The sequence below is a fragment of the Trichosurus vulpecula genome, chromosome 3 (assembly GCF_011100635.1).
Source record: "Trichosurus vulpecula isolate mTriVul1 chromosome 3, mTriVul1.pri, whole genome shotgun sequence".
Taxonomy (NCBI): Eukaryota; Metazoa; Chordata; class Mammalia; order Diprotodontia; family Phalangeridae; genus Trichosurus; species Trichosurus vulpecula.
Genome location: NC_050575.1, coordinates 199,338,331 through 199,361,704, shown reverse-complemented (window position 1 = coordinate 199,361,704; position 23,374 = coordinate 199,338,331). Strand labels below are relative to the sequence as shown.

Sequence of the window (23,374 nt, the reverse complement as noted above, 5' to 3'; positions counted from 1 at the left end):
CCCTATTGCCTTCCTGTTTGGCATATAAAACCCACATGGTTCTAATTTAGCTTTCTAGACAGATTGCACATTCCTTCTCCTCACTGTAGGTATTTAAGGCTGGAAGGGACCTTGGAAGTCACAGAATCCAACCCCCTCCTTTTACAGGTGAGCTGAGGCAAAGGATCAATGGAATTTGAACCCACATCTTCCCAACTACAGGTCCAGCATTTCCTCTGCTACCATGCTGCCTTTGAATTCTATGATCCTGCTAAGCTCGGTTACTTGTTGATCCCCATAAACAACATTCCATCTGGTGTCTCTGTGCTTTTGCACAGGCTGTCCCTCAATTCTGTAATGTCCTGCCTCTTCATATGCCTTTTGGAAGCCCTAGCTTCTATAAAAGGCATTTCCTGACACCCCTACCCTATTAGTGTTCTTTCGCCACTCCCCCAATTAATTTATTTTGTGTATTTATCTTTATGTGTTATTTCCCCCAAAAGAATGTAAGCTCTGTAGGGGCAGAACTGTTTAGCTTTCGTCTTTGTATCCCCAACTCTTACCTGGATTACAAATAAATGCTTGTTAAACTGATTTATAGTGCCCTGGGATTTTATAACTACATCTAAACTTAAGCAATCTCTCCCAACCCCCTCAAAAAAAAAAAAAACAGTCAAAAAGGAGGGAGAGAAACCTCCATTAACAGTGGAAGACATTTTATTTTTAAAATCATCTCTCATAACTTCACCTATCTTGGTAGAAATCAAATGCAAAACACCTCCATTTAAAAGTCAAATATACTTTTACTGTCTCAATCACAGCAACCTGATACAATAAGATACACACCAACAAAGTGCATGGTCAGAGCACTTGCCATTCAATAGTTTTGAACAACAGTGTTTCCATGACAATAGGTACTGTACACCAGACTTTTATTAATGCAGTCATCCGGGCTAAAGTTCACCATCTAAGTCATGTGGCTTCACAGCTTGTTAGGAAATTTGCAGTAGGCAATCTGGATATGGGACAGGAGAACTAGAGACCTCAGAACAGGCATGACACTCCAGAATGAAGTAGCTAATCTCAGTAGTGAAATTCTTTAAAATTCAGCTTTATATACAGTATTATCTACACATGGTCTATCAGATGCGTATGCGTATACGTGTGTGTGTGTGTGTGTGTGTGTGTATGTAGGTAGAGAGAGAGACAGATAGATTTTAAAAAGTCAGATTAGGAAAAAAATTCAGCTGAGCTTGGAGGTCACTAAGTTAACAATGACTACCATGTCCAGCCATTCCCTCCCCAAGCCCCTTTTTAATTAAAACCAAACATCTCTTTTTTGCTTTGCTCTTAGAAATACATTTGGTAAGGTCCCAAAAGATTTGTACATTTGATAGACTTATGGCTAAAGCAATTTTGCATGTTCATAAATAAGCTATTTAGAATTTCTTACTCTTCCCCCATTCCCTTCTTACCTCAAAGCAAAATTTAAAGGTGAGTTGGTTGGTCATTCATTGCATGAGTCAGAGTCAAAGGTGTCCTTCAGTTTGGAGGGAGTTTTTAGGACAGGTCAAACATACATAAAAATAAGCAGTCAGCTTCTGGCCATTTTAAGTGCAAAGATATCTCAAACTGTCTCACATTTTGAAAACTGAGGATAAAGACACGTAGGGATGAGGGGTAGAGGACAGGGAGAGTGAATTAAAAGAAATGGCTAAGTTACATTTCCTTCAGAAACAAGACCTAGACAATTAGGAGGGTCAGGTCCAACTTTTTGTGCCAGAGACCATAGGGGCATAGTGAAGTCCTGAGAAGGCCCTTAGTGTGGCCTCTAAATTTATGAGGGTAGTACTACAGTCTACAGGGGCAGAGTCTCACTGCCAAGTCTGCACTAACCCCCAAGAAGTGCAAATGGGAGGTAGGTTATCTATATGTACACAGTATGTATATTTTTAAAAGGGAAGACAACAGCTTAGTTACCTCTACTGACTCAAAAAAGGAACCCATCTTCAATTATTCCTTCCCACTACTAACAGCTTCACCCAGGGAACATTAGGAAAAAAGAACAAAATGCAGACCAACACAAGAGTCCCCATTTCTACCCTCCCAAGATGAAAATAAACAAAAAAATCCAGGGAGAAGTTATAAATAGCCATATAATGATTTTTACCACTTTTAAGCACACAACAAGGAATATATTTATTAAAAAATAAAACTTTTCAAGTCACCTATTTACAGTACAAAGAAGAGAGTCAATACGTGTGCAACAGAAAGGAATTAAAATCAGGCCTCTTTTGGATGGCTGCAACGAAAATGTCATGTCAACAAGTCCACTAATACTGTACAGTACACTAGAGGAAGCTATTGGCAGCACTACAAAAATCAAGCATGACTGTCTTCTGTTCATACTTTGAAACCTAGAGAGCCAAATATGAGGGGGCACAGGAGAGCCCACTCAGGGATCTTGATGATTATTTAAAACAATATCTATGTGTGAGGGGGGAGGGGAGGAGTTGTTGGATATTTCAGGAAGCACTTTAAGATAAACCCCTGTGGGCAGCAGCAGAACTCCTAGGAGATGCTGTGAAAGAATGCTCTGCTTTCAAAAACCTTTCACTAGTCCCTAGAATGGAAACCATGAATCTTTGTAACTGTCCCTTCCCAGCCCACTGCAGCTCCTCAGTGGGGCAGCTGGGTGGTCATTTGAAAACCCCAGGTATCAAATTCTTTTAAAAAACAAAAACTGAGCAGGAGTAGGGGTAGGGATGGGGTGCATATAAGAGGACTAGTAAGCCCAAGTGCCAAACTGGAAAGGAAGCCTGGTTGGTCCTCTCCCCCTTATCAAATCACAAAGCATCCATTGCTGGAAAGATCTGACAGCAGTGAGGATCCCGAGGTGTGTGTAGCATGGATGAGGACACAAAAACACCAACAACGGAGGGATGAAATGTCATTCCCCATAGGTCAGCATAGCTCCACGTCCGAGGTCAGTGTAAGACTTCACCAAGGAAGTCACAAAGTATAGTTTTAGCCCTTTGTGTAGAATATGAGAGTTCGAGTCTATCTATACACAAGATGGGAGAACTGGGTAGACTTATAGTTGAGCTGACTGTTAGGCATGAATTTGTGTTGCTCACTCTTTTTGCAGCATGGGTCGTAGTGGTAAGCAGTGAGGCAGGTATCGCATGAGACTTTTGAACAGATTGCACATGTGTTAGAGGCCCCTGACCGGTTGCAGAAGCCACAGCGAGATGCAGCTGTAGCCTTGGATTTTGAGTGGTGAGATGCCCTTTCAGGGCCCTGAGTCTGTGCCGTGTATAGAGACTTCTCCCTCAGAGTAGCCCCATGGGATGAGCCATCATGGGGGCTTGATTTTATGGGGAAGCTGTTCTGTTTGGTGACAGCATAGTCCTGCCGACATGTGAGTACAGTTTCACACCGCTGGCAGAGTGAGGAGCCACATGTGAGGCCACAGGTTTGGCACTTGGAAGAGGCAGTCTCTTTGGCGGGATGTGTACGCTTATGGTAGAGGGGATTGGAGTCATTTCGGAGTAGCCACACATCTGGCTTAAGAGAATCTGGTCTCCTATATGTACCCCTGGAATCTGAATCTGTGTAAAGGTCTAAGTCATCTTGAGGGGAAAAATAGGTGTTATAAGGAGGGATGGTTCGTAACATGCCATTGGGATTTGAGGAGAGGGGCACAAATTCATCAGAGCAGCCACGTGGAGAGCTGGACATGGTCAGGAGAGAGGGAGATGGTCGAATAATTTCATCTTTGATGTCATCTTCCACATCTACCATTGCAGGCTCCTTCCTGAGGCTAAGTGAAGTCATCAGTGGTGGCTTTTTACTCTCCCAGTAACTATCATAAGTGTCCATGGACTTGGAAGGCTTATTCACTTTGGGCTTGAAGTAATCTTTTGCTGCTCTCTCACTGGCTGATTTCTGAAGGGCCATCCGTGCCATAGAAGCAGTGAGGTTCTCCTTACACTCCACCCGCCTCTTCATGGCATCTGAGCAGCCCCTCACATCTTCACTGCTGTGCTTACGCTCATTCACCACATCCAGCTCTGAGTAACCCTTGTCCTTCACCTGGGAGTGTATCTCAAGCAACTGCTCACACTCTACTTTGGCCAAAAAAAGCTCAAAAGAGACCATTTTCACCTGCAAAGTTTCTACCAGTTCTTTGAGCCTGTACGCACTTCCGAGATCCTGGACATAGCCCATGTAATTCAGGATGACTCTGATGTCTTCTTCTAGTAATGTTGATTTCACATAATAAACAAAAGGTCCTGTGTAAGTCTAGAAGAGAGGAGGGAAAAAAAATCCAGTATTTTTCCTTTAGTATACATAAAATGGAAAACAATTCCCATTTAATTATAATATAGATCATGTGGGAAAAAGCAAGAAAAGTGAATTACTTCACTACACTCATCCTCTAGGAGACTGAAATTAATGTTCACTAATATCCAAGACACCAGTACGAAGGAAATTCCACATCCACTCTCTTTCTGAAAATTCAGGAAAAGAACTGATGATTTTGTGGGGCTGGGGCTTCCTAACAACAGAGAAAGTAACGGTGAATGACAAAGAGGAGTAGATTCAGAGGAGAAAATCCAATGACAAATAATTCTTTCTTGGCTTCCATTAATATGAAGCAATACAATTGACCCATTTCACCTGGTAAATTATTTGAATGTTCTCACAGAAAGACTTAATACAGACCCTTGAGTCTGAATTACCATCTAGGTCAGTGCTACATTTCAGAAAGATTTCTGGAGAACCAATCTGGGGTCTATGATACAGAAATTTGGTTCAAACCACAATAGACAGAATTTGGATTAGAAATAAAATGATTTAGTTCCTAGTGCTGGCCATATTTACTGTTTAAGCACAGGCAATATGGTTAACCTCCTTGGAACTTTTGTTACTTCCTCTGTAAAAGGAAGGGGGGTAGGGACTAGACTACCAAACTTCATCCTGCTATAAGTCTTTTAGGTAACTTGAATGAGTGAATCGGGAAATAAGGGATTTCCCCCACCCCCCAGCCTCCCACTACCACCACCACCAAATAAAAAAAAAAAAGTCCTATCCCACTCTCCCCTTCAAATGCCCATTGGCGCACACCCTAAATCAGACGCCATTGGCACAAACTTTTATTCACAAACCAGTTAAATTCTACTGCCAGAATCCCAACCATCTAGTAGAATATACCATGAAAGAAATGATAGTGAGTGAAAAGGAACAGTTAAGGAGGTCTGAGTTCAAAAGTCATTTCCCTCCTATGAGCCTCAGTTTCCTCATCTGTAAAATGAGCATAAGAGTGTTTGCATCACCATTTGCTTCACAGGGCTGCTATAATCCTTAAACTACTACAGCAATGCCAGTGACTCATGTTATCCATTCAAAAGTTTTAGTTGAAGGGCAGCAAAGGTTCTGAGGCATCAAGTGTAAAGGTGGTACCAATCACCGTATGCCACAATTGCTGGTTCTACATCTTTCCCAGGCTTTAAGGCCAGTGGAAAACAGAACACGACAATCATTTATTCTTTGTAGTCTATGCTGGTCAGAGCTTGTGGTAGGGCTGGCAACCTGTCAAAAGTCTCTCATTGAAAAACTGAAGGAAAGGGTTTGCCTGAAGTCACACAGATAATAATTAAAGGAGTTAAGATTCAAACTTAGTTCCCTTGATTCCAAACCCAGGATTCCATTCACTATACACTGGCCCCTATACACTGGCCACTATACACTTATTTTACAGATAAGTGAGGCCCAGAGAGAGGAAGTAATCTAAGAGGTCACTCTACTAGTTATTGGCAGGTGTAGGACTCAAACTTTAAGCCTTCTGATTCCTGGTCTAAGCCTATGCTAGGTCTTCATAACTTTAGGGAAACATTAATGGAGATGGATGTAGTCCTGGAAAAGAACCTTCCCTATAGCCTACTTTACTTAAACTACAGGAAAGCACTTCTATATGCCTTACTTTAATACTTTTGAATTCCTTCTTCCAAGGGTAAAGGAAGAGGTTGATTCCCATTGTCTCTAGCATGTTGAATGCGCTGTGGAGAGTCCGCAAGTTAGAGGACCTCAGTGAGCGAAGGGAGCTCTCAACCACCTCATAAAATTTGATCAACCGGAATCTATAAAAGGGCTCGATTTTATGCAGACTGAGTACGGCCGAGGCCGCCACTCGGAGGTACTCATCATTGACAGGTCGATGCTTAGTGCTGGAGGCATCCACTTTGGACTCGTGAAACTGCACGTACTTCCTGAATAAGTCGTCTTTATATTTTGTATCCATTGAAATGAACTTTCCTAGAACATTCCCAGGGAGCAGCTACCTCATCTCTTCCATGGCTTCTCTCCAGGGGGCATGGCCATCTTAAAGGGCACTGGCATATTACCTGTCTTGGACAATTGCGGTTTCTGGAAGAGGAGAAACAAAAAAGAAATTAGTAGTGTTTCCACATGATCATTCGTGAACCAAGTTTCTGAGAAGCCTTCACTCATCCTGCTCCATCAGTTGTTATTGTCATTATTCCTAATGAGAACATTCATTTAAACATTTATAAGCACCTTCTACGTACACAACACTGTGCCAGATGCTAGGAGATGCACAAAGTTCAGATCAGACAGTTACTGCTGCCTCATAGAACTTACAATTTAGTACTTTGGAAATAATTTTGAAAATTACATGCCAAGCAACAAATATCTGAAATAATCGCTTGAACTTTAAAACTATAGCATTTCATCCAAATAATGTAAATTATTTTTTCTTCCTATAAGTGGTTGGTTAACCATAAAGTAATATGTAAATATACCATTTCAATGGACTTTCATTACATTATGTGGTAAAAATAGCATTGTCCCCATTTTGCAGATAAGAAACCTTGAAAGCTCGAAAGGATGAATGACTTATCCAAAGTCATACAACTAAGTAAATGGTGGGACTCATACCCAGGCCTACTTCCAAATCCAATGTTTTCTTGCCTTGATGTGAACTACAAAATGTTTTAATAATTACATTGGATCTAATGAGTATGTTGGATAGTCTTAGGGTTCTGAGGACAGATATAAGAACCAAAACTAACTTCCAGCAGAACCCAGCCAAACTGATCTTATCTTCTGAATTAATTTTGAATGCAATGCCAATTTTCTTAAATATTCTTCACAGCAGGAAAAACTAGATGCTAATATTGATGTCATTTTTAAAAGCTTATACTTACTTATTTATCTTTAATCTAACACCTCACTTAATTCTACTCTAATGCCTCGTTGTGGAATAAGAAATGATTCTAGGTTCTCAAAGGCTTTATCAGGAAGTACAGACTCTGGCAGGTTCTACCATGCTAGAAAGGCTTCGAATATGGTTCAAAAAGAATTTCCATTATTTGGAAGTATGGAGAAGTATGGAGAAGCTCACTGGCAGGATACTGGCCACTTAATGAATTTTTTGGCCACGGCAGGCCATGAAACAAACAAATACAAAATAGGACTCAGTCCTGTGTGGATCCCCTCCTCCCACCTTGTAAAAAGAGAGTGTCACTGATAGAAAATGGGACAGAGGATTCTAAGGATAATGTAATTTTTAGACATATATAACCATTAGTTTAGCTGCTGGTACTACAAAATATAAAAACTCTCATCCAGTTGTCAATGAGTGGACTTATTATTGGAAGAACTGAATTATATTATTTGTGACATTCTCACTACAAAGAAGTTATAGCTAAATAGAATGCTGGCAAATAAAGGAATTAGTGAAGTTGGTTTTACCCCATATCCAAAATCAATAAGAAAACATCATGGGATGTCTGGTCATGCTTGTACTAGATATTTGTAAAAAAAAAAAAACCCTCATGAAAATAACCACATCTCAAGTACCAATGTCTTTTGCTGAGAATGAAGACAAAGAAAAATTCTACAAAGAATTTAAAGAGACCTTTGAAATTAAAATCAACATAATTGATACCTGGTGTCATGTAATGCAAAAGTGGCCACTAAAAAGACAGCCAAAATATGTGGTTTGGGAGTAAATCAGGTTAGTAAGAAATAAGAGGCAAATGGTTTATAATCTACACAGAAGCCTCACAAGTATTTTATTCAAGAAAAGTGTCAGGAGGCATTGAACATGGCAAGCAGCAAGTAAACATCAAAAAATGAAATACAATTGAAACAACTCCACCTTGACTGCTGAAATAAGTTGATGTGGCAACACAGGACCCAAATGAAGGAATGGCCATTGACACAAATTATAACCATTTTGTTTGTCCTAATAAGGAAACAAAAAAAAAAAAACACCTCAACCTGCATATATTTGATTTTCTTGTTAGTTGGAGAGAAGAGATTTAAAATATAAATTCTTTCATAAAATCTTATGGAGGAGATCTAGTATCACCTTATAAAACACAAAATAGCAACGGAAAGAAAAATAAAATGAAATTTAAAGAAAGCCTAAAGAGAGACAGATATGCAAAGTCATCCCAAGGGCATTTAAGCATGAAATGGGGAAGGCCCGAAAAACAGATGAAAAACAGAAAAGAGCTGTGAAAATTTCTATAATAAACTCTTTTCACTGTCATGGATTATGAAGCACAACATTTGAATTCTGACATCACAGTTCTGGATGTGCTAGAGAAGGAAGTGGAAATTTCACTGAGCCAAACAAAGATGGAAAAAGCTGCTAGGAAAGAACATAGGTATCCATACTGGTGAAGGTGTTAAGAGATCAATTATGATCTGAAAGATATCAAAAGTATGGGGAGGGAGGATTAGACCTTAATACCCCCAAGAAAAGAGAGACTGTCAATAACCAACAACCCAAATGCCTCCTTTTCCCCCATCTATACAAAATTCTATGAGAATTCATCAAGCACATGCTAGATGAAAATATGAGAAAAGAACAGGCAAGTTTTGACAATATTCTAAAACAGGCAATTGATAGTGTAAAGAGAAAAGTGTAGAGAATACAAAATTCCACCATGCTTACTGTTTACAGACTATAAAAAAACATAAAATTTGACAGAGTAAAACACTACCTTACGGGCTTCCTTCCAGCAAAGTATCTTCTATCAATGTCAAAATACTAGAATATTACTTGTAAAATATAACAGATAACTTTGTTCATCAAACCTATTATTATTAATTTCAAGTTAGACATAAAACAGGGAGATTTATATTCTCCAAAGGTGTTCATTACTGTCATGGAGTTTAGTACAAAGTACAAGTCAAAGAGGGATTCTGGATGGTGAGGACCTTCAGATGTTCCTGTTTGCCAGTCCCCTTCACTGGCTCATAATGAATTAATATCCTACCCTTTAACCATGGGGCTCTATCCTGGCACTCCTATTTCCTCTTTACATAAGTTCTCTCAGTGATCTCATCATTTTCTACTGGTTCAATTATCATCACTCTGGAAGTAATCCTCAGATCTACATATGTCCATTTCTAATCTCTCCTTGAGTTTCAGTCCTATTTTTATCACCAAGTACCCTTTAAACATCTCCAACTGGTTCCCCTGTAAGTACCGCAAACAACATACACCAAAATGAAACTGATTATTGTTCATCCCTATGCCTGACTTTCCTCCAAACTTACCTATTTTGGTAAAGGATATCACTATTCTCCTAATCACTCAGGTTTTCAACTTTGGAGTCATTGAGATTCTTACCACTGTCATTCCCCACCCCCACTAAACCCAATTAGTTATCAAGTCCTGGTCAGTTTTACATCCACATCACAGATCTAGAGCTAGAAGGGATCTTAGAGTTATCTAGTCCAACCCCCTCATTCTAAAGCTCTGGAAATTGGGGCAGGGTAGATAAATGACTTGCCCAAGTTTACCATGGTGATAAGAAACATGGTGGGGATTTAAATTCAGGTCCTTTGGTTCCAGAGCTCTGCCCCCCATCCTCTCAGATGAAAACCTTGCTCTTTCTATTTCACTGAAAAAACTAAGGCTGTTGATGAAAGCCACCTCTTCTTTAGTTCTCATCTCACATCATTCAGATGCCTTCTGCCACTATTTCCTCCTCCACCTGATTCACAGGAAAGAGTGGCCTTTCTCCTTGCCAAGGCAAACCTCTCTACATTCACATCCTCTCTTTCCTGGTAAGTTGCCCCTTCTATCATCCCCAGTCTCTCACCTATTTCCAATCTCTCCCTGTCTAATGATTGCCCTATATCTCCCCATTCTCAAAAAAATCCTCCCTTGATCTGCCCACCCCCCACACCAGCTATCATCCTATAGGTCTCTCCTCCCTTTTGTGATCAAACTGGAGAAGGCCTTCTACAACTGGTGTCCCTACTTCCTTTCTTCTCACTCTCTTAACTCCTTAAAGTTTGGCTTCTGAACTCATCATTTAACTGCTCCTCACAAAGTTACCAATGATCTTTTCATCACCAATTCTAATGGCCTTTTCTCAGTCCTCATCCTTGACCTCTCTGCAGCCTCTGACTCTGTTGATCACTCTCTTCTTGATACTCTCTTCTTTTAGTTTTTGTGACACTGCCCTCTCCTGGTTCTTCCACCTGCTTTCTCCTCTGTCTTTGCTGGATCTAGCATCCATGTCATGCTTGCTAATGGGGCTGGAGGTCCCTTCAAGGCTCGGTGCTGAGTTCTCTTTTCACCTCTCACTCTGTTATTTCAATTGGTGATCTCATCAGCGCCCATGATTCAGTTGGTATCTCTATGCAGATGATTCTCAGATCTATTTGGCCAGCCCTAACCTCTCTCCAGACTTCCATTCACATCTCCAACTTCCTACTGGAATTCTTGAGTCGGATGTCCCAAAGACATAAAAAAATCCAAGATGTCCAAAACTGAACTCACCTCCCTAACTGTTCCCTAATCCTAATTATTAACAAAGGTATTATCATCCTCCCAAGTCACCTGGGTGTCATCCATAGTTCTTCTCTCTTATCTCCTATATCCAATTAGTGGTCAAATCCTGTCAATTCCACCTTTGTAACATCTCTCCTCTACACCCCCATATCTGCTAACACTTCAGACCCTCACTGCCTCAAGCCTGGACAATTGCACTAGCCTGCTGCTTGGTCTTCCTGCACTGTCTCCCCTAACTCCAATCCATCCTACACTCAACTGTCTAAGGACATTTTTCTAAAATGCAGAGCTTGCCAAATCATCCCCTATTCAATAAACTCCAGTGACTCCCTAATAAACTCCAAGATGACAACTATAAGATCATTTGTTTAGCCTTTAAAGCCATTAGTAACCTATTCCCTTCTTACTTTTCCAGTCTTCTTGCACTTACATTATTCCCCTCTACATTCTCTACAATCCAGTGACACCAGTTTCTTTGCGGTTCCTCAAACACTCCATCTCCTGACTGAGCATTCTCACTGGCTGTCTCCCATATCTGAAACTTTCCCTCCTCAATTCCCAGCTTCCTTCAAATCTCAGCTAAAGGCCAACCTTCTGCAACCTGCTCTTCTCAGTTCTCTTTAATCTCAGTGCCTTCCCTCTGAAATTATCCCCAATTTATCCTATGTATATCTTGTATTTATGTGGTTGTTTGCATGTTGTCTCCCTGCTCAGATTGTAAAATCCTTGAGGGCAGGGACTGTTTTTTGTCTTTCTTTGTATCCCCAGTGCTTAGTATAGAATCTGGCACACAATAGGTGTTTAATAAATGATAGCTTATGGACTAACACTGTGCTCATTGCAGCATGATCTAGAAGAATGCAGAATCTCCTAAATAAGATCTGAAAATGAGTAACTATCCACATGGGAAAAACCAAATACATGAAGAATGCCTATTGTTCAGACTATATACTATGCAGTTGGATGGGTCATACAGTTTGTCCATCTGTACACATCTCTTGGACAGACAAAGCAAATGGACGATGACCTAAACTCAGAAAAGAATACAAAGAACAATCTAGTTTCCCAAAGGCAAGCTGTACACTTCTTTTAATGAACCCAAAGCTCCTTCCTGAAACAGTCCATCTTTTTAACACCATTATTCCTCCTGTGATGCTAGAGAGCTAAGTCACAGAATATTGCAATTTCTGATGAACTAGAGTTAAGGATCACCCCCAAAGAGCAATGGAAGTTGCCCAATCATGTATGGTGGCATGAGCAGGCTGTGACACTACTATTCAACAAATATTAAGCCCTATTATGTTACAGACACTGTGGTAATTGCTGAATACCCACAGTAAGGGATAGGATATGGATGATGCAATAAAGGATGCTGAGGTGGAGTAGCTGAACAAATTAAAAGGAGAATAAAGAGTGGTGGCACTGAAGACAACATAAGAGAAAGTGCCCAGAAGAAGGAGGTTGTGGATAATATAAAAAAACTACAGAAAATGAAAATAAAATGAGAACTGAGAAAAGGTGAAGATTGAACAGTTAAGAAATCACTGGTAACCTTGGAGAAAGAGGTTTCAGTTGAGTAGTGAGGTCGGAAGCCAGACTGCAAGGGACAGAGAGAAGGATTCTTCAGAAGTGACATATAACGATGTCATAGGAGAAACACATGACCAAAAGGGAGGAAGAAGATAGGCTAGTCACACAGCCATAGGAAAAGATAACTGACAAACAATTCATTCTATCAAGAGAACAAGAAAAAGCTCATTGGGAGGAGGCTCTCTGGGATGAATTTACCAAAGGACATAAACATAAATTGCTTTAATTTATTAATGCAATTAAATAAACTATTAAATATTTACTTATGTAATTTATCTTTTTTTTTAGAGGGGGGAAGGCAGGGTAGTTGGGGTTAAATGACTTGCCCAAGGTCACACAGCTAATGTGTCAAATGTCTGAGGCTGCATTTGACCTCAGGTCCTCCTGACTCCAGGGCCAATGCTCTACTCAGTGCACCACCTACCAGTCCCTTATGTAATTTATCTAAAAGAAGCTGCCTACTAACTCCAGCAGACAACTTATTCTGATGTACTTATAAACATTTGAACTAAAGGACTGAAAACCTACTAAAGAGTCACTTAAGCTTCTTAAAGCTCAGATCTGCTCTAAACCAAGTAGCTTAAAAAACAAAAGCAAAAACCCAGACTCCTTCAAGCTGAGCTCACAAACTTGTGTTTTCTACATAGGCTAATTGTTTTTAATTATAAAATAGTCCACATTTATAGACAATACAATCAACATTAATAAATAATTTCAAAAGGCATTTGGCATGTACAACAATCTTTGGCTATCATTTTAATCATATGATTCATGACACAGAAGTAGTGGAAGAAGAGCTGTACTGGGACGCAGGATTCCAGTACTATTTCTGCTATTATTAGCTGTGTGACTTTGAGCAACTTTTCTAGATCCATTTCCTCCTCTATAAAATAAGAGGGTTGGATTAGATAACCCAAGAGATTCTACAGCTCTAACATTTAGGGGCAAATGCATTTTAACAGTCTGTGAACTAGCATGTGTAGAATGGTGGCCAAAGGAATAAACTGGCAGCTTGTGGTATAGTGGATAGAGTACAGGACCTGGAATGACCCAAGTTCAAATCTGGCCTCACTTATCTATGTGGCCCTGGGCAAGTTGATGCATATCTCAGTTTCTCCAACTGTAAAACAGGGATAATAATTGTACCCTTCTTTGCAAGGTTGTCGTGAAGATCAAACAAAAAGCCCTTAACACAGCGCCTGGCACATAGTGGGCATTATATACTTATACTCTTCCCCTCCCCTAAGCTGTCCTGGTCTGGCTCCAAATTGATTCTTTGGCTCCTAATTCTGTTCAAATCTGGTTACAAAGTTATAGTTGTCTTTAAAATTTGGTAAAGCAAGCTTAACTTAGAAGGGTTATTGTGTTGGAAAAGTCCACACAGGTATGATCAAATTCCAAAAATAAAATTCTGATGAAAGTATTTCTGCCTTCTGGCACAGTGCGAGACTAGAAGAACAAAACTCTTACCTTCTTTCGTTCCCTTAGTACCTTCTTCTCCTCCATATGAAAAGGTAAACCCTTTATTATAGAGGGGCCAAGGACTAAGACTGATTAGCTTCATAATTTTCACTGGTGGCTAGTGCCTCCATGCCATGAAGGGAATAAAGATTGCATCGTCCCTGGTCACAGCAAAAGCTTTTTCTATGCATAATGTTTGCATTTTATTCATTTCCAGCCAGTTTTCCAGCACTTTGAGAACTGAACAAAATTATACTCTATGCAAAACAGCACAGTTATAGCAGACTAAGGCAGCCCAGCTGCAGGAGCAGTTAATTTATCAAAGCAATTTGAGGATCAGGACTCAAACACTTGTCACTCTCCCAAAAGCTTCAACTGTAAATATCCCTGAAGCAGTCTGACAGCTGCAAGAAGGTAAGGTGCCCAGTCAGCATAAATGCTTCAAAATAAGGTCCCCTTTGAAAAATCAAAATGCCAATTAAAGGTTCTGGAGCTCTACCGGAATTTTTTAAATCACCTCGGTGGAAAGGTATTTTGGTTGAAAAGCCAAAATCAGCTCAAGTAATTATCCTGGCCAAATAAGCATTAGCTCACCTTCAACTCAGTGGGCCCATTCAAGCACAAACATTTTCAGAAAGCAGCATGGTGAAAATACACCATTAATGACAGAGAAAAGGGAATAGTTATTTCTATCACATTTCACCCAAAGCCTACAGAACAGGGCGACCCCATACTGGCATAACTTCCTAAGAATCTCTTCAGTACAGATGCAATGGAAGAGTGACCAGTTCTCATACTCTTCTGATGGGATCCCCAAAAGGAAACTAGTACAACTCAAGGAAATCCACAGCGCCCCTTCCACTGACCGCTAACATTCAAAGACTTGCCTGGATTCATACCCTAGCCCAGCCGTGCCACTTCCTTTCAAAATGAATCCAAAGTACCGGTACCCAGATTTCTGAACCTCAGAATGAGCTCTACATTGCTAAAAGTTGGCTTTTTCCTGTTTAACAGCAGCTATCTTATCTCCTTGTGGGGCTATGAAGGAGGCACCAAATGGAAACGGGCTGGAGGGACTGCCTAAGGAATCTTTTTGTCTCCAGCCTTCTGGGTCTCCGTGGCCTTAGAGAAGAGCCTTAATAATGTATAGAAGGGTATCCTCGTCTGTCTCTGAACCTGGAGATCAATCTCTGGCTTTCCTGCTCTTGAAAGTAAGCTGCCTTGCTGTTTAGAATACTGATATGCCCTTCAAACTACCGAGATCAAAAAGATTCCTCACCCACTTCTCACTGGGTAGGATTTATCTTGATGCCTAGGGCTACTTTTTCCCCTGGTTTTATTTCTAAGCTGTTTTTCTCCCTCCCTGCCTCATCTCCCCCTCCAGAAGACACGAAATGCCCGGGCTTCCGGAAAAACTACACTTAGACAAAGCCACAAAAATGAAACGCGACCACCTTCCAGGGCAATTGAGTACTGCATAAAAGGATCTCAAGAATTGGGGTGACAGATACATATACACGCCCTAATTTTTCGATACCTAGAGATTTACAAGACCAAGTCCCGATAGGTTTTCCCAGCCACACAACTATCTTCCTCCAAAAAAAAAAAAAAACCCTCTCTTTTCCCCGCCCCCTCTCCCATTTGCAACAATCTCAGCTCCAGCCCTTCCCAGGGATTAGATTTCAGTTCACTCCCATCTGTCCTTCCTCCGAGGGTCCAAATCCAGCATCACCAACCTAGCTCACCGGTCCTCTCCTCCTCTCAGCTTCCCCCTCGGAGACTCTTCTCTCTGTCCTCCCTACAACCTCGGGTCCCGGCTCCCACTCCGCGTCTCCACGCCGCCCTCCGGGGTTTCCACTCCCGCTCCTCCCCAGGCGTCCCAAAGCAGTCCTGCCCTCAGGCTCACCCTAGGACCTCCTAGCCTGAAAGAGTCCTTAGAGGTCGTCGAGTCCGACTCTCCTCCCACGTCCAGATCTCCGCTCACGGCCCCCCTCCCTCACATCGCCGGGAGCCGGCCTCTCCCCAGGGCCCGGAGCGATCGAAGCCCTGAGCCCGGGGAAGCCCCGATTGCCGAGGGGGGAATTTCCGCCTGAGGCCGCCCCACGCTAATGGATCACACTTACTGAGGAGGCCGCTGCCGCCCCGGGCCGTGGCAAAGAGAGCGCGGGAGATGGAGGAGCTGGAGCCGGGCCAGGGGCGTTCGCTGCTCGGACCACCCGAGGGGCTAGCCAGACCCGTACCCTCAGGGACGCAGGCGACCCGGAAACACACAGACCGGAAGTGATAAAGATCGGCCGCGGCTGCGGCTGCGCGCGTAGGCAAAAGGGGGAAGGCCGGCGCCCCGCCCGGCGTGAGGTGAACACCCTCCTGGGAAGCGGGAGATAAGGCGGCGGCCGCGGCCTCCTTCCAGTCCGGTCCTAAGAGGAAAAGCGTAGGGAGCCCGGGCTGCGACCCGGAAGCCAATGGAAAGGAAGTGACGTTTCCGAGAGACGACCCAAGATTGTGGCGGTCTGAGTTGCCTTGGAAACCGGCCGGGTGGGGCGGGGGCAAAGATCTGGTGCTCTGCAGAGGGGAGCTCAGACGCCTGGGTCGTCTCTTTTAACGTGACACCTCATTCCACACGCGGGGCTTTTCCCATTCACGCCTTGCACCAAATGATTTCAGAGTTTGCCTGTGTCTTGACCGAAACCTTGATGTTCTTTTGTCTCCGACAGGAAGGAAGCTGGGCGCTTTGGGATTCCCCAGACAGCAGGCCCAGGGTCAATAACTAGTGGTGTCTTCCCGGAACCTCCTGGCTCTGTTTCACAGGACGGACCCCTGGGGACCATGACCGTTCACCTCTGTATCCCTTAGCCGGGGCTCCCTTAGAGATCAGGTCTCTCTGTGCCTCAGTTTCCTCATTGGAATATCAAATTGGTATATCCTCCCAGAGGAAGGAGCCCCATCTACAAATGCAAATTGACCCCTTCTCTGCAACTTCAAGTTTTAGAGTTGCCTGGAGCACTGGAGAGGTTAAGTGACTCGTGTTCAGGGTCAAACCACCAGCAAGTGTCAAGGCTGGCACCTGAAGCCGGGTCTTCTTTGCTCAGAGGCTCACTCTATTCACTACCCTACACTGCCTCTCTGCCCCGCACAAAAATGCTTATTTACATTTAATAATGGGAGCTTCCTAATGTTGCTTCTGGGCCTCACTTGTCACCTCTGTAAAATGAGGAGTTTAGTCTAATCGAACTAGATAGTTTCTAAAGTTTCCTACCAGCTCTGACATTTTTGGTTATATTTCCTAAGATCCCTTCTATCTCTGACAGCCTCTGACTTGAAGCACAATTTTACCACTTTACATGCTAATCGAGATTTAAACTTTTTGCATTCCTGATTTTACCTTGCATTACTGTTGATCTTATTGGTTTAATTTTAGTGGCTTCCACTCTATGGGCCATGGGTCCCATGATGGGGGATGGGAGTCATGGAGTTATTGAAAGAGGTTCATTTTATTAAAGTGCTCAAATAAGAAAACTGCAAATTAATAAATAATAAGCAATTTGTTTCATACATATTCCAAAAGTATGTAGGTGCTGTTGTGAATAATATACTACAGATTCATTTAAAAGTATTACTGAATTCATAATTATTTGTCACTATGTTCTAAATCAACAAATACTAAGTTAAAAGGGGGATCCTCATTCTATAAAAGCTTGGGACCTACTGTTTTATTTCATACGGAGGCCTTGGGTAGGAACACAACCCTGTGGGAAAATAATTGCATTCTTTGGTGGATGGTTTGTGGGAACACTGATGAAAAACTGGAACCACCCGTAGTTTTCTAACACATATTAGGTATCAAAATGGTTTTTTTGTGTGGCGTCCTCAACTGAATGGTATGAGGCAGTGGTGTCAAACTCAAATAGAAATGGGGACCACTAAACCATACTTAATGATCCCTGTGGGTGGCAGATTGACTTAGAAAATCAAATGTTAACATTATGGTTTTTTGTTAAGTATCTCCCAATTACATTTTAATATGGTTCAGGAGCACCCAGGAGTATTGTGGGTCACATGCTTCTATACCTGACACCTCCAGTGTCATGTAAGGATCATAGATTTAGACCTGCAAGAGATCTTTGACATCATCTAGTATTATAGGAATTCGTAACCCTTTCTGTGTCATGGACCCTTTGGGGAGTCTAGAGAAGCCCATGCAACTCTTCTCAGAGTAATGTTTTTAAATGTATAAAAGAAAATACATAAGATTACAAAGGAAATCAATTATATTGAAATACAGTTGCCAGAACACATTTTTTAAAAGTAAGTTCATAGACACCAGGTTAAGAACCTTTGGTCTAACCCAATCTCCTACAATTTATAGGCTCAGCAAGTGGCATTCAGTTTTCAAATCCAGCCCAACTCCAAACCCACTTTTCATTCCACTGTACCATGCTGCTTCTCTATTCATAAAGTTCAGAACAGGTGATCCTTCTCTAATGAGCTATGAAACCAAATCTTATATTACTGCTGTGCTGTGAACTCAACAAGAGTTTGATTTAAGCTCTTGTACACATGGTTTCCTATACTGGTGATGCTCAAAGAAATTCCAGATAGGACAAAACTTTCCCTCAAGCTGTTTTTCCATTTCAATGAATCGTTGAAGTCATTTCCCTTCTCTTGGTCTCAGTTTCCTGCCCTGTAAAGGGAAGGGACTGAAAACTGTATAAACTCCAAGATCCCTTTCACCTCTGAAATTCTGATTCCACAACACTTCGTTCTTGGCACTTACCATACAGAAACCCTCCTATGTTTAAGTGTGTAGCAGCATTTCCATCCTGGATGGCCAAAACAAAGGTAAGGGATTATCGCCACTGCACTTATATACATAGAGCTTTCCAGTTTATAAAGTGCATTCCTCACAACACCCCAATGAGGTAAACAGTGAAAGTATTATGTCCTCATTTTAGAGTTTGAGGAAACAGGTAAAATGAGAAAGAGAAGGCCCAAGGATACAACAGCTGATAAGTGAAGAAATTAGGGTTTAAATCCATACCATGATACCTCTAATGATAAGGATTTACCAACCACATGATTTTGGACATCTGCTAAAGACCTCTTCTGATGCTCCATTGTGGAGTGGCCATGGATTTCTGAAGGCTGTGCCAATGGAGCACAACATGGAAAGACTATGGATTCAGTGACACCTATCACCTGAGGACCAACCTAACTCTAGGGATGCTCACCACCAGGCCTGTCAGGTAATAAATATTTAGTCCACAAGAAAGACTAGATTATATACTAAGGCATATATAGGTGTGATCTGCAGGGTTGGGGGTGAGGTGGGGAAGAGCACTCATACCCACAAAATCACAGATCTCTTAAGTATGAAAGTAGCTTTAAACATATGATTTCACTTCTCTGCAAAAATTTCTGACATCTACTTCACACAGTTGTAAGAATCAGATACAATAATGGATTGCGAAGTGTTTCAAAATACAATTTTAAAAATCAGTTATCATTATTATTATTTATAATTTACAAATAGCATTTCACCACCTCTCTACCAGTTATTGTTCTCTTGAGTATGTCAGATAGGAACTGTGTGTCTTACCTATGAAACTATAGCAAGGAAAGTCCAAGACCTGTGATTTTCCTTTTTGAGAAATGAATTTGCAACCATGTGGTCATCTCCTTCAGAATATATTACATAACAATTGGCAAGTTCTATAATCATCATACAATGCTAATTAAGTACCCCTACTTAGTATAGTTGATAAAATGAAAAATTTACACACTTTCTAATAAGAACTTAGCTATTTGTTTTGGAGAGGGTCTGGGGGGAAGAGAGGAAAGATTTATTTGTGAAACCATTGTTCAAAGGGATGTGTATCAGTATTCTGAAGAGGAGTGGAGCACAAAGTAGTCTCAATGGAGATGCTACAGTAGTATAGCCACCAAGCAATTAGTCCCTTGCTTAGAGCATTGCTTAGAGGCAGCTGGTAGAATCAGAAAGACTAGACTTCAAATCTGGCCTCAGATATTTAATAGCTGTATGCCCCTAGTCACTTAGCCTCAGCTGGCCTCAGTTTCCTCAACTGTAAAATGGGCATTATAATAGCACCTACCTCTGAGAGTAGTTGTAAGGATCAAATGAGATATTTGTAAAGTGCTTAACATATAGTGCTTGCCACATAGTAGGTGCTCAGTAATTGCGGGTTTTCTTCCTTTCTTTGCAGACTTCAAATCTAGAAGTCTAGATTAGCTTCAATTGAAATCTTGGGAAGGATATACAACTGGGCAGCTACTGAGAGGATATTCTCTAGGAAACAAGGTTTTCACTTATTGTCTGTAATTTGATAGAAGTTCCTTGAAAGCAGAGACTGTCTTTGGATTCCTTGTATTCATTAAGGAGTATTAGTAGCACAGTGTCCTCCAAAAAGAAGAGATTTAATAAATACCTCTCATCTCCAATTGTCTATTAGATATCTCTAACTTGATGTCCCTTAGACATCTTAAACTCAGGGTGGAAGAGAGCAATTGACTTGAAGGGAATGTGAATGAAGAGTTGGGCAGTAGATAAGGAATGGGGTTTGAATGATGACCTGTGGTGTTCAGAATCACTAGGATGGGGAAGGTATGAACAAGGAGAAGACTGTTAATCATTACTGGAAAATTTTAGAAAGATTTTCAATGTCAATAGTGTTAGGACCTCAGGGTGGAGATATCTAATAGGCAACTGGAGATGAGAGACTGAAGGTCAGCCAAGAGAGGTAGCTTTGAGAATCATCTGCATGGAGATGATAATTGAATCCATGATAACTGATGAGATCCCCAAATGAAGCAGTATAGAGGGAGAAGAAAAGAGGGCCCAACACAGAGCCTGAGGGACACTCATGGTTAGTGGGTGTGACTTGGATGACAATCCAGCAAAAGAGACTGAGGAGGGATCCATAACCTGAAGAAGGGTTAGGAGTGGGGTTGGGTGGGGAAAGGTGGGATATGGGAGCAGCTTTTTCAGTCTCCCAGGACCTCTGGATGCTGTAGCCACCACGTCAACTCCTGCTTCCTTCCTCTATTTCCTACAGGCTTTCCTTCTGCTACTTCTGTGAGTCTCCGATGCAGGAGGAAAAAGGAGCTAAGTCTAACTCAGTTGTCTCATAATCCTGAGCCCTACTATTGACCCTCTTCCAGACTCTCTCTGGAGCTCCCTGATCTGCTCCAGTTGTTATTCTGTTTGGAAGATCCTGATTCCCACAGGGTCAGGAGGGCTATATATGCTCCTAATAGGCATCTCACTGAACCCCCAACCTGTATTCCTGCCCAGGGATTCCAGCTGGCTGCAGGAATGGAAACATCACAAATATAGTTTGGTTCTGGAGTCCTGCTATATCATCCCTTCAGAATTCTACGGGTGCCATGAGGAGTTTGGGGTGTTTTTCATTTAAAATTTTTTATTTTAATCATAAAAGATTTGCCTTCTCACCCTCCTATCCCAACCTTTCACCCCCAATTGAGAACCCAGGAAAAACAAAATCCATTACAAACATGTTTAGTCAAAGCAAATTTCAACACTGGCCATGTCCAAAGATATATTTGTCTTATTTTGCATACTGAGTCCTTCACCTCTCTATGAGGAGGTGGGTAGCATGTTTCATCATTAGTTGTTTGGAATCTTGGTTGGTCTTTACACTGATTAGAGTTCAGCATAAAAGCATTCCATCATCTTTATATACCATAACTTATTCATCCATTCCCAATTCATGGGAACCCCTTCAGATTCCCATTCTTTGACACTTCAAAAACAGCTATAAATATTTTTGTATATCCTAATTCTCCCCTTAATTTACCTTCCCCCTAGTTCCCTTTCTTCTCTTCTCCCCTTTTCTATTTCCCTTGTTGAATAAAATATATTTCTGTACTCAAATCTCTCTCTCTCTCTCTCTCTCTCTCTCTCTCTCAATCTCTCTCTCTCTCTTTGAAATGTAATATTTAGGGTCTTTTTTGGTCATGGCATTTGGATAATCCAATGATTTTTACTTTTTTTCTCTTCTATTTGTTTTTCAAGTCAATTGTTTTTTTCTGTGAGATACATTACACATTTTCTTTTTTTTTCAGCCTTTTACCTTTGTTTTTAACATTTCTTGTTGTCTCATGAAGTCATTGGCTTCTCTTTGGTCCATTCCAAGTTTTAGGGAGTTTGTTGCTTGGGAAAGGTTTTATACTTCTTGTACCAAGCTATTAATTTCCTTTTCAATTCTATCTTTAATAGCTCTCATTACTTTTCCATTTCTCCCCTAAGTTCTCTCATTCAATTTATAAAGATATTTTAAACTTTTTTTTTTTAAAGCTCTGGCTTCATTTCTTTTAGGAATTCTAGTTGAGTTTGAGCCCAAGCTGTGTTTTTCCCTGAGCTGTTGCTTGTCATTGTTTTGGAGTCATTCTCTTCTCTGTTTGTGTCTTAAGCATTTCTGCCATGATGGAGTTCTTTTTTGTTTATCCATTCTTCCAGCCTACTTCCTGACTGTGGACTTTATAGTAGGGCTGAGCTCTGCCACATTTCTGAAGGGAAGGTTTGGACTAGTCCTGCTGCTGCTTTCTTGGGAATATTGAGTATTGTGATATTCCACAATCTCAGGGACAGGTTGGGGACCTGCAAGCTTTCAGTGTTTTCAAAGTGGTCTAATCCAGGGCAAAATCTGCTTGCTACCCCCCTTGTCTGAGCTCTGCAAGTGCTTGACCTAGGTTTGGGTCTGAGCAGGATTAGACTGCTATCAGTCTACTGGAAATCTGTTGGTTCAGAGTGACAAAAGGGTAGATTCCCTTTCCATCTGTGATTCCTGCTCTGGTTATTTCTCTGCAGGAAAGACTAGATGCTGGAAACAAGACCTTTCTGTGAGCTAGGGGTCTCAGCCATATTACTGCTGACTGCTTCTGAACTTCATTCTTTTCTCTCTATAAAAACCTCCCTACCCAGGACGCCACTCCCCTGTGTAAGTCCCCTTCCAACTCCACCCTTGATCTACGACCAGTTTTACAGTTTTCTCTTTTTTTTAACAACCTCAAACAGAAAGGAACAAATGCCAAAGCAAGACAAGAGTCCAGGCCTGCATTGAAGTCACATGTTGGCCTCAGTGGGGAGGGCCTAAAGCCTTTCCCCTCACAGTATTGTCTCCATTGCCAGATGCCATTGGTAAATGAGTCCAAGAGATCCACTAAAAGAAAAGCAAAAAAAAAAAAAAAGCTTTTCCTAAACTAGAACCAGTTACAGAATATCTATGAATGCCTCACATAGCACTTCCCTTCCATATCATCACAAGTCTTCCAGGAAGTAGGGTGCCACACCTTTCCTTTTCAAGGAGGCACTGTCAGAGATACTCCACACATAAGCCAATTAATTCTCTGGTGATTCCTTGGTTCATCTTGTCTTCCAAAGCTCTGCTTATAGTACAGAATACACAGCCCTGGTCTAGAAAGGGAGGGCAAAAAAGTTAAAATTTCAAATAAAAAATGAACTTA

General features: G+C 41.4%; 1 protein-coding gene across 2 annotated transcripts; it reads right to left on the bottom strand.

The window, feature by feature from the left end:
* Window positions 1-673: 673 nt before the first annotated feature.
* On the bottom strand, window positions 674-16,304 carry SPATA2 (spermatogenesis associated 2). Of its 2 annotated transcripts, none has more exons than XM_036751437.1 (3): window positions 15,997-16,304; window positions 5,966-6,408; window positions 674-4,284 (listed from the first exon to the last, which is right to left on the bottom strand). In XM_036751437.1, the coding sequence occupies exons 2-3, from the start codon at window positions 6,281-6,283 to the stop codon at window positions 3,040-3,042; spliced, it is 1,563 nt and encodes a 520-aa protein (XP_036607332.1). In that variant the 5' UTR covers window positions 6,284-6,408; window positions 15,997-16,304; the 3' UTR covers window positions 674-3,039. The 2 variants fall into 2 exon arrangements, with proteins under 2 accessions (XP_036607332.1, XP_036607333.1); XM_036751438.1 differs by lacking the exon at window positions 15,997-16,304 and adding an exon at window positions 15,610-15,635 and having other exon boundaries at window positions 691-4,284.
* Between the last annotated feature and the right edge of the window lie 7,070 nt (window positions 16,305-23,374).